General features: G+C 38.4%; 1 protein-coding gene across 1 annotated transcript in view; it reads right to left on the bottom strand.

Annotated features, from left to right (window-relative positions):
• Positions 1 to 3,146: 3,146 nt before the first annotated feature.
• Positions 3,147 to 11,424, bottom strand: part of LOC107721020 (receptor tyrosine-protein kinase erbB-4-like) — a 344,542-nt gene continuing 336,264 nt past the window's right edge. Inside the window, exons 26-27 of the mRNA XM_016528874.1 lie at positions 10,120 to 10,453; positions 3,147 to 8,780 (exon numbers count right to left, since the gene is read on the bottom strand). Of these exons, the coding sequence (XP_016384360.1) occupies positions 8,113 to 8,780; positions 10,120 to 10,453 (1,002 nt within the window). The 3' untranslated portion in view covers positions 3,147 to 8,112. The remainder of the gene's footprint in view (positions 8,781 to 10,119; positions 10,454 to 11,424) is intronic.

The following is an 11,424-nucleotide window of genomic DNA, read 5'->3' on the forward strand; positions in this document are numbered from 1 at the left end:
GTATAATACTCAACAAGAAACATATGCAAACTTTGTAAGATTTATTTTTTTAAATATTAAAGGTTCAACTAACTGTTCCATATATATATATATCAACAAACCCCAAAACTTCTATATGATTGTTATCAGTATTTGTTTTTCCTACAATACTGTAAATGTCTTTTTAGAGGGTGATAGAGCTGGAAGCTGATGAAAGCCATTCATATTTTTGGATGAAGCAGGCACTTGTATTTACCCCCATACTCCCCTTTCCTTACTGTTTCCCTACTGAAGAATTTTTCTCCACATGGAGGTGGAAGGTTCACAATTATATGCACCCTCACAAACAAGTCACTCTTCTCCAGGCCATGGATGATGCGTGCAATGACATCACAGGAGACCAATGTCAGGCCTATTTTTGCCATGCCAGAAGATTTTTTTTAGTTTTTTCTTTTCTTTTTCTCTCATCTAATTTTTTTCTTATTTCAAGTTTTTTGAAAAACCTGCTATGAGTTGTTTATTTCATCAATAATTTTCAAATTTTATTTAATGATTCCAGTGTCTGTACTTTTCTCTCTAGTCTATTACAATGATGTATGAATGTGTAGAACCATAATGAAAGCTACATCATGTGTTTTGAACAAATATATTTAATGATTGTACTAACAACTAAACAGTGAAACTATGGGTATCTTGTGTGTGGGTGATCTAAAGTAATGTTCCTATGATATTTCATAATAAATTAGTTTTTTGAACCAATGCTTCTGCAAATGCAAGGCTTCTTTAAAGATATGAACGCAATATGCAAAATTTTGGGGGGTGAATGACCAGCGCTCTCTTCCACCTTCAGTAACCATGACTGAGGTGAGACCCTTGAGCAAGGCACCAAACCCCTAACTGCTCCCCCAGCGGCGCAGCAAAAAATGGCTGCCCATTGCTCCGGTTGTGTGTTTTGTCACATTTTTACAGATTAGCAGACTATAGCATTGCTCAACCGCAGCAGCTGGGAAAATATCCAATATGAATTGCTTAAGTGTTTGGTGGCAATAATTCTGTTAGATTCAAAAATTTTTATTTTGTAATGGGATTCAGTCAATGAGATTGCTCTAGAGATTGGCCATAGGTTACCTGTAGGCTGAGGCATATCGATGGGCACGTTGAGGGAAAATGAAAGACTCTTGATTGGTGGCTTTTGCTCCTCATCTCTCCACTGCAGGGAATGTAATATGCGTCCTATAATGAAAGCTCTCAGGGGAACTCTTCCTCTGCTTAGTGGTCTATACCAGGCCCACTCAATCACGAATGCAGCGCGTGCTGATGTACCGACAGGGCTTTCAGTAACACCAGGCTGCGTAGTCTGGAAAATGCCTTCTATCGCCTTTAGCGCCATACACTTTGTTGCCACATGACGAAGCACAACATTTATCTCTGCATTTATGGAAATGAAGATGCTCAGCTCCACAATGCGAAAATAGAATACGACTGCTCTTTTGTGAAAAAGAACACCATTGCAGACAGCTGCAGTATATTATCAGGGTAAATGTGAATCTAAAGGCAGTTCTTTATAATATTGGCTATATTTAAAAATGATCACTAAAGCATATACTTTAGTCTTGAATTTGGAGATGAGGGACATAAGTAACAACTAATAATATTATTAAAGTAATCATTAGCTACTTTCACATACAAAACCAGTGAAACTGACATTAGTAAAAATGCCATATTTTTGTTGCCAGATTTAAAAACACTAGGAATCATACCCTTGCCGGCTAAATAAAATCATAGTGTTAAGCTAAAACATTGGAGTCTGTACCATCATACACATGCGATTTTCTGTGAAATCTCCACACTGCATATCAGGGCTTAATCTGAAAAAAAAAAAAAAAAAAATCAATGTAGCGTTTTTCAGATTTTACAGTGCTACATAGACAGACCTTTTCCCTAAAATGCTGCAACTCTTCAAAGGAGTAGGAGTAGAGAAGTTTCCATCATAATTTACTCACCCTTATAATAATAAGATATGTTGAAAAAAAGAATAACAAAATAAATAAATGACACCATAGTTTGGTGTTAATTTTGACAGAATTTTTATTTTTGGATTGAACTATTTCTATAGGTGAGTAATTGCTGGAGTTAATTTTCCAGCATTTTTCAGGTTCTGTTCACACATGAGTAATACGAAAGCACCTAATTTAAAGCATATTAACCAATCAAATGAATATTTTAGGGTAGAGTGCAGCGGTTTTCAGAAAAACGGGTACAAAAACAGCAGCAGTAAATCATCACAGCTGGAGAGATCAGGTCATATTTAGATCCAGAGATTCTGATCATTTCTCTTCAAGGGAAAATCTATACAGAATGTCACAGGTAAAGAGGGGAGGGCTGGGAAAATGACGGATTGCGTCTATCACACTCAATTATGTGCTTGACAAAAGAGATTTGACTCGGTATGGGAGGGAAAAAGAAAGACAATACTGATTACAACCTCTTACAATATTGGATTTCCAGTGACAATACCATAAAATGTCACTGCGGGGAAAGGAGCAGAATCTGTCATAAGCACACAACACAAATAATCACGCTTTATCTTCTTGTGTTGTGATTATCAGCGATATTAAGTTTTAAGGTGGTTGCAATGCAATTCAGGTAAGAGTGCAATAACTTTCATCAGATTGCAGTGTAAAGCACAATAAAATCAGTGACTAGCACCTATAAACGTTAACATCCCCATATAAAACAATTGCCATCTGAATAGAGCTTAATTCTGAGTTCTTCTGTTGAAACAAAGTGATGAATATGCAGTCACGAGCACATGGCCAGAACATCTAGTGGTTCACTGTGACATTTTGATGTTATAATCCATCTTTTTTATGCTGCTTAAAAAGGTTGTAGTATGTGATTTTGAAATCTGAAAGCATTCTGAAGCGGTATATCTGATTTTAAGAGTGAAATTCTGAATAATTGCCTTGAGATGACTGCAGACTTGACAGAATCTCGCTATCCATCAAGACATTCAAAATGCTGTGAAAAAATGTCAGATTCTGACATTCAAAAAGTGAAAATCTCTGAGCCATCTTAATGCCATGTGTAAAAAATGTGAGATGCATTTCCTTTAAAAAAAAAAAAAAGACAGACTCCTATATCAGGGGTTGTATTTATTTATTTATTATATTAAATTAAAAATATAGATTCAGGTAACAAAACTGTGAAACAGTATTTAAATGCTCTAGCTTTGGGGAATGGGAAAGCTGTGGTGGAGAAAGTTACTGTGACCAGAGCTGAAGATGGTCGTCAAAAATGACAAGACTTGACTTTAGTTTTGACGAGCCGTCACTCAATAACAACATGGCCAAATGAACACTCCAGACAATTAGTCCACTTGACAGCGTGTATAATACACTCTGACTTATGACTCTCTTGGAGGAACACCATGGCGGATGTTTTTGAGAAAGTTGAGTTCAGTGACTGTGGCTTTTGCCATCATTTTTCACCATGTTTGCGCTCGCAGCCCTTGTCTAAGCCTGAGCTCACGGTGCGATTGGCTGCAGATGTGAAGAAATGGGAGATTGTGCACAAATATGAATTGCATACTGAGAAAGAACTAGACACTACCGATATGACCAGGACTAAAGTCAGGAAAAGCCTAAATGGAGTTGAGAGAGATTCCTGGGAGATACAAATGCTATCGTCACACAGCTGCAGACTCCCCACGCTGGATTCTGTACAAAAAGAGAAAATTGTGGGGTGATGGAGGGAGGCTATACCTGACAGAAAGAAAACATCTCCTATCTCTTGAACATGGGCAGAGGTTAAAGAACACAAAAGCACCAAGCCGGGCTACATACGGTCACAAAAAAACACACCGAAGTACTAAAAGAACCTGCAAGATCTACAAAATCAAATATGTGCTGTTCAAATTACTGATATATACAGCCATCAAATAAGAATAACCGGTCACACACAATATAAGTGAACAAAACATAATGGGGAAAAAAAGGTCAGTCCAAAAAGAGCATAAGTTTCCCAGCTATTTACAAATACATCTGGCCAATTCAACTGTTTATAAAAATACTATTCACATTTTCGCATTGACGTACAGTAGTAAAATCATGAGGAACAACCATTCCAAATGTCAGTGTTGCAGAAAGATGTTTTTCTTCCCTTTATTTGTCCTTTCTAATATAAAATGATTTTTTAACTGTGCTTAGTCTACCGATACTTTCTGACTACCTTGCCACATGCAAAAGTTCCAGTGAGCATTTCAAAAGAAATGACAAAAGAAAACACAAAAAAGACCAGAAAAGGGGGCACAACTAATAAGAAGGACCGAAAAAATAACCTTGTTTGCATCTTTGATGCTGCAGAATTTATATGCAAATACACATTATCAGATCAGCAAGGGCAGACTCAATAACACTGCAAATGAATTTAATTGTCTGTGTTAAACATTAAGAACCCTAACATACTGTAAGTACCTTAACAGTAATGTGATAACAGAAGCTGAAACACGTATTTTGTAAAGCTTATTGCCTCTCTATACTGTAAAATATATGATGACAGGATCATTATAAAAGAGCCTTAGGGCCCATTTAAACATACTAAGGGAATTTTATGTGCCTAAATCATGTATATTAAAGCTAGCTGATAAATACGTTAAAAATGAGGAAGAAAAACATACGAAAAACATATGATTTTTGAACTCAAAATGCCACACTTTCCAACAAACCACTCACAATCCAGTTTAACCAGACACTAAATGTGGTAAAATAGTTCTGCACTGTATTTAAATTAGGTCTTTATTATTTTTATTGCCTTATGTAATTTGGGTTCATTAACTCATTGCTATTGGCCTATTACTCATAACATCAGGCGGTAAACCTAAGTACATTAAAAAGTTGTGCACATTTTCTGTTGATCGTGGCAGCAGTAATTCATCAAATGTTTATTGAATGGAGAACAGCATGCTAACCAGGCATTACATCTAGATGTGCAGTGTAATAAAGCACACTTTAAGCATTTTGAAGAGTTGATTCAAGGGTCTGGAACTGGAACTTAGTGAACTCACTTAGTGAACTCAAGAAAAAAAAAAAAAAACAACCCCAGAAAATAAGCCTTCACTGATATATTCACCTCTTCACATAATTATCTTCAAGCCCCTTTAGGTATATATACACAAGTTCATGTCAAGATGTCTTTGTGTTCTTCTAGATTCTGCTAAAAGTGAGTCAAATGTTTGTGCTCCATCCAAACCTCATATCCTAGAGTTCCTAGAAAGTGAAAATGTTTCCAAAGAGAACGAGTTCCATCCTCTAACAGTCTCTAATAGTGAAAGTCTTTGCAAAGAGTCACCCTCAAATTTCAGGCATTCCTCTCCCTCCATTTTGGTCTAGTTGTTCCTCACATGATGGATTTAATAGATATTTACCCACTCTGTATTCACAGCAGTTGCTACATATATAGACTTAGACACCCTGATCTGCGGTGACGTTATCAGTAGCATATGCACAAGGTCCTTGCCTTTAATTGGGTTAAGAGAAGATAACTGAAAGCTTCAACCCTTTTGGAAACTGTACATAAGGTGGTTTTGATGGAGGTTGTACTTCTTTGGGCTTTTCATAATCTCAACCAGAATCATTTAGATAACTATGCATTGGTTTCACTCATAAATACAAGAAAGATGAATAAAATATCATTTGGCCTTAGTTCTTAATCTACATATTGTACTTCATAACTATTAAACTAGTTTCCAAACTCTATAGGAGCTTAAATGAAGCAATTTCAAGTATCAGTTTTGTCCTGTTACAGGCATCTTATATTATTGTTATAGGTATTCTTAGCATTCCTTTACTGTGACCCACCTTAAATTCTGCCCCAATTGCATTATTTTGAAGGTTAAAAGCTTGAGATAAATACCTTAATTAGTAAACATCTGTGTTTGGCAAAATTACGGCGCGTCACTAACATTCCCTGATTTTGTTTCCTGTAGAGAGCCAAAAATTTCATTTGTCTAATCTGTTATCACATGGGAACAGCAATCCCAAAGAACTCTGCTCTATCTTTGTTATGTTCATTAATTAAAGTGCTCCATGTAACTGTAAACCTTCATATTCAAAAGCACAAAAAAAATAAAAATAAAATGATAGAGCAAAACAAATGTATGTGGGCGAGTGGTGTTTGCTATCATCATGAAACTATGATTATTATAAATGAGTATTCAATCAGTGCCATTTGTGTTTAAAACAAACTCATGTGGCTGTGCCAGGCTGTTAAGTGCTATAAAACCATTTCACATCTCCAAACCAGCAACACAACATCATTATTATTCCCCTTAGCAGAAAAGCATTGTGACTGGCAGTGTTGAAAACTATACACAAATCTGGCCATAGAAACCTGGGTGGTGTGGTATGTACCGAAGATGTAGCAAAGTTGTTTTCCACCATTTGAGGAGAACAACATGCCCTAATAAGCTGCGTTATCTTCCTAGATTCATATCCGTATAGCTCCATGAGATGCTTCTTATAGAAAAGTCATTATGGGAGACAGTTCAAATGGAGTTGACATATTTGAGGCAGTCTCATCTCTGACCTTGGGGAAAATATTCCATTCGCACGTTCTCATTTGTTCCTCATGGTACTGTATGATGGTACTCCTGTCTTCTCAATTTCAAAATGTCCCCTACTGTTGCAGTTTTAATGAACCCAGCTAGAAAAAGCTGCCATCTTGATCGCAAGTCTTGTGCATCTCATTGACTCGTATGTGGGTAAAGTTTATACAGTTATAACAGTTTTCCGGCCATATTTCAGAAGAGGAGCCAGGTATTGTGTGCTGTCGAGTCTTCTGTGCAAACCTTGACCTCTGTAGCTGTGTAAATCTCCATTTGCCGCCGTACGTCCATCTACATGGATGCTCTTGGTCGCTAGTATTGATTTTAGCTTCTTAAGTTCATGGTATCCCCAATCTGGGTTTTCGTTCCACACATGAAATGACAAAATAAGAAAGGCTACCTTAAGGTGACAACTCTGTGAGCATACAGATCAATGCTGGCTAGATCAACAATAAAAACATTATTACAGTAGACTGTTGTAGATCTGCTTTTATGAAGTTATTGATTTTGTGGCAGGCTGCAGTACGGTCTCGATCATATGCAGGCTGATACTGTTCTCAGCATGAGATGCTTGTTTTCATCAGGTTGCCTTTACGCATAATGCGGACCGCAGGACTGTGTCCAGTTGGGAATGATTCCAGTCTTACTTACGAATCAAAAATGATGAGAGAACGGCTCAATAGAAGTAATAAAATGTAGCTTGTTTGAGCAATATAATACATGTGCAGATGAATCAAGGAGATATTTTTTGAACAGAACATTGCACAATGTGTCTTTTGAAGATATGCCATTCGAGAAGGTGGTGATCAAAGGTCCCAGTTGACACCATGCTGTAATAAACATATGTTTTGTTGTATATAACAGTATGTAGCGTACAGCCAGGCCTGTCGCTTACATTTTTTTGAGTCTCAGTTTGTTGGCGACATTGAGGACCTTTTTGGGCCCTTTTGTCCCAGGGCCCACAAAGATATTCCCAATACGACGGATTTGCATACAACACATCTGCCTCATAAAATCATGTATGGTGTGCTAAAATAAACTATGCTAACCGAAGTCATAAATTACAACAGATCATATCGTAGCTTCAAATTAAATTCCCAAAACAAGATAAATGAAAAACATTTCTGTAATTGCACAAAAGAATGACTCCTCTCTTCTATTGGATCAACACATGTTGCACATCAACGTCAGTACTTGCTTTCAATGAGATGAGTGTAACATCTACCAAATGCTTGGAAGAGTATCGCTTTCCGAAAGCTGGGCTCAGGTAGGGGAAACAGATCTTAATGGTGATTGAAGTGAGGAGAGACAAGCAGGAAGGAGCTTTGATTGATGTGGCCATCTGTGACCAATGCCTCTGGAGGAGAAGCTCACTCAAGTGGATCAGTTCTAGGTCATTGGAGGTTGGGTGTTAAATCCAGTTCAGAGAAGAGCATAGAGATTGCAATGCTGGTGTGAGAGCCAGGGTGAGAACACACTGTGACTCTCTCTTTACCTCCATCTTTCCTTCGTTGTCTTGGCTGTTGTTGCTACACAACAGTGTTCCTCTGACGGTAGGGAGGCGGTGGCAACACGGTGCCCGGTTTTAGTGCATACTCGGACAGGTACTCCTGGTTCTCAGCCACGGCGGGTCGGATCCGACCATTTTGCCGGTAGAAGAAGCGTGTGCTGCAGTCCTGCAGATACTCAGGGTTGTGGAGAGTGGCCTTGGGGGGAAGACTGTGCTGCCAGTACTCAGGATTGTCAAATGTCTTTTTGGGCTTTATGTCGGCCTTGATGGTCCCGGAGTGAGCGGGATGGAGGGTGTGTCCGGGATGGGCGGAGTGGAGGGTGTGGCCTGAGAGGGTGGAGATGCTTTGTTTGCCTTGGTACAGTGGCTGTGTTGAGACATGGGCACTAGGTGCTGCTGGTTGCATGGTTTGGGAAAGGTTCTGGCTGTTGGAATTTCCATTATTTGCTGCTGCTGCTACTGCTGCTGCTGCCGTGTGTGCCATTGGGACTCCGTTCTTCCGCAATACATCATGACTCTTTTCCCCAGAGTTATGGAAGGTGTTGAGGTACAACGGGTCATTGACATACTCATCCTCCACTTTGGGCTGCCCGTTGGAGGTACTGTGGTAACCTCGCTCAAGAGTGTGGACTTCTCCATTTCTGCGATGGGTGACAAAGGGGTTCTCTTCCACAGGATTGAGATAATCTACATGGGAAAATAAAAGAGCTGTCAGAAGAGAGGAGGTAAGCAGACTGAGTACATTGTGGCAGCTAGCGTTCTAAGGTAAAGCCGACTACCATTGATCTCAGCAGGCTTTCTATACAGACTCAACAGAATATTCTCTGAAGTCCTAGAGTTATAGTAAATCCAAGTTCTGTCCATGAAAATTTTTGCTAGAGTATACTTCAGCATACTTTACAAAAGAATGCAAATTATTATTGAGGTTATAAAGTGTGCTAGTGTGCCCATGCAAGAATGAACACAAATTAGCCCAAGATTCAGTAGTTTCTTTTCAAACTATCCTAAACTCTTAATGTCTTAGCAACTTTTAACACCTTTTGGAAATTTCAAAGGGATTAATCACTGCTTTGAACCCTGAGTTATGAAGAACTGCTTGATAGTATGTTTAACAAAACTTTAGTGGGTACTAAGTACAATTTGTGGTGCTATAGATAAGAAATGTGAAACAATAGTGGCTAGGTGTTTAGCAGGGTTCCTGTAGGTAAATTAACTGGATCATTTCTTAGGTTATACAACCGATAAAATTTGTGTCTTGATGCAATGTCAATCACTTTGGATAAAAGAGTGTTTTAAATAATCACAAACTGCCTCAAAGCTTTTCTCATTAAATATTTATAAGCTTTGTAGTCAGAAACTTTTACAGGTTCTATTTAGTTTCAACACTTAAGGGAAAGTCAAAAAGGTCACAGTGATGGCAAACTCTGTCATTCTGTCATCATTCACTGTATGACTGACTTTCTTCTGTGGAAGATAAAAGATTATATTTTGAAATGTCTCAGTATTTTTGTGTCCATACAGTGAAAGTCAGTGGTCTCCACAACTGTCTGGTTTCCAACATTCTTCAAAACATATTTTGTGTTCCACAGAAGAAAGTCAGTCATACAGTTATGCAATCACATGAGGGTGAGTAAATGACAGAATTTTTATTTTTAGGTGAACTATCTCTTTAAAACGACCAGAGTAGATATGGTGAAATTTACACAGATGGACAAGCAGTTATTAAAAAAGGTTTTGTGCTGTATTCGTTGAGGCAATTTTATTAACCTTGTCAATATGCAAGAACACTAACCCAGGGTTTTCAAATTTACAAAGTGAAATCTCAAAACCTGACTACACGGGATTAATTACTAACCACTGGGTAAAAACGTGAACAGTGTGAATCATTGAACAAAGACAACCAAGGGTCCCAAATGACACTGGATAAATAATTTCAAGTGTAAAATGCGTATCAGATCTCTGTGTGAGCTCTGTTAGATCAGTTTCCGCTATCACTCCTGATCGCTCCAGTTTATCCTTCCATTACCTGAGGGCTTTTTGTCCTGCATGGCGCTCATGTATGAATCTTGGTCAGTCTCAGCTCTCGCTCCACGCTCACATAGTATCACAGTTGGATCTGAACTGTAGCGCTGGCCACTGCTGTCCTCCCCGGTGCTTGCCCTGGGTGAAACCTTCTTCCTGAGAGTGCCATTACAGCGGCTTTCTTCAAATGCCTCCGAGGACCCCGAGGCCCCCTGCTGGGCCATAGATTGCTTCTGAGCAGAACACCCAGGGCTGACCGCAGACATAGCCACAACCCGCGGGATAGTGGCCATCATCTCCTCCATTCCGAAGCTGCCGTCCTGATATGCGAACTGGTTCTGCAAAAACACAAACAAGCCTTTTAGTATCTTCGGCATGATCTATTTCTGTTTGCTTTACAATTAAACACTTCAAGAGAGGCAAATATTTTATGCTAGCGAGGCTCCAAATATTAATACAGTTTAGGAGATTTAATGAAAACTTGGCAACAGTGGATGAACAGACGAGAGTGTAGGAACACAGCTCTCCTGATGCAATTAGAAATCTCATCACAATTAAATTATTTGTTTTTTACTTATCCCTAATCCTCAGACACTCTCCATCTGCCTGTCTTTGTTTCTCATTCTTGCTGTGTTCTTCCTTTTCGTTAAGTGCTGTGGTGGCAAGACTGTAGCAAAAAGGCCAATGACATTTTATAAGGTATAAGATGGTAAAACCATGTTTCTTTAATGCCATGGTACTGACTTATCACCATATTCATGCATTATGGTATTTTAAATGGTTCTTTAAAGTACTTCAGAGAATACCATGGTATTACCAAACAACCAGTCAGAAGAATTTTTATCCCAAGTGTTATATAATGTGAAGAAGACATTTATTTACTATGAACAATCTTGTTTGGTTTGTTATTAACTATAGTTGTGATATACCCCATTATAAAACCATGGGAATACCTGGTTTCAGTGGGTATAGAAAAGAATCACCCCATTTAAAGAGGGGTGATTCTTTTCTATACCAACTGTATGCAGTGGTGGAAAGAGCACTGAAAAAATATACTCAAGTAAAAGTACCATTACCTTCCAAAAAATGTAGTGCGAATAGAGTAAAAGTACTTGTCCAAAAAACTACTTGAGTAAGAGTAAAAGAGTAGCCTATTTAAAAGTACTCATGAGTATTGAGTAGTGAGTACTATGCAATTTGTAAGGAAAAATTTATTAAATAGCGAGGTATTTCTGGGGAAACTTTTTCAAAGGAGAACACACACACACACACACACACACGCATGTCTCTTTGCTGAGCCGCGGTGGTC

The sequence above is a fragment of the Sinocyclocheilus rhinocerous genome, unplaced genomic scaffold (genome assembly GCF_001515625.1).
Source record: "Sinocyclocheilus rhinocerous isolate Xijiao unplaced genomic scaffold, SAMN03320098_v1.1 scaffold1202, whole genome shotgun sequence".
Lineage (NCBI taxonomy): Eukaryota > Metazoa > Chordata > Actinopteri > Cypriniformes > Cyprinidae > Sinocyclocheilus > Sinocyclocheilus rhinocerous.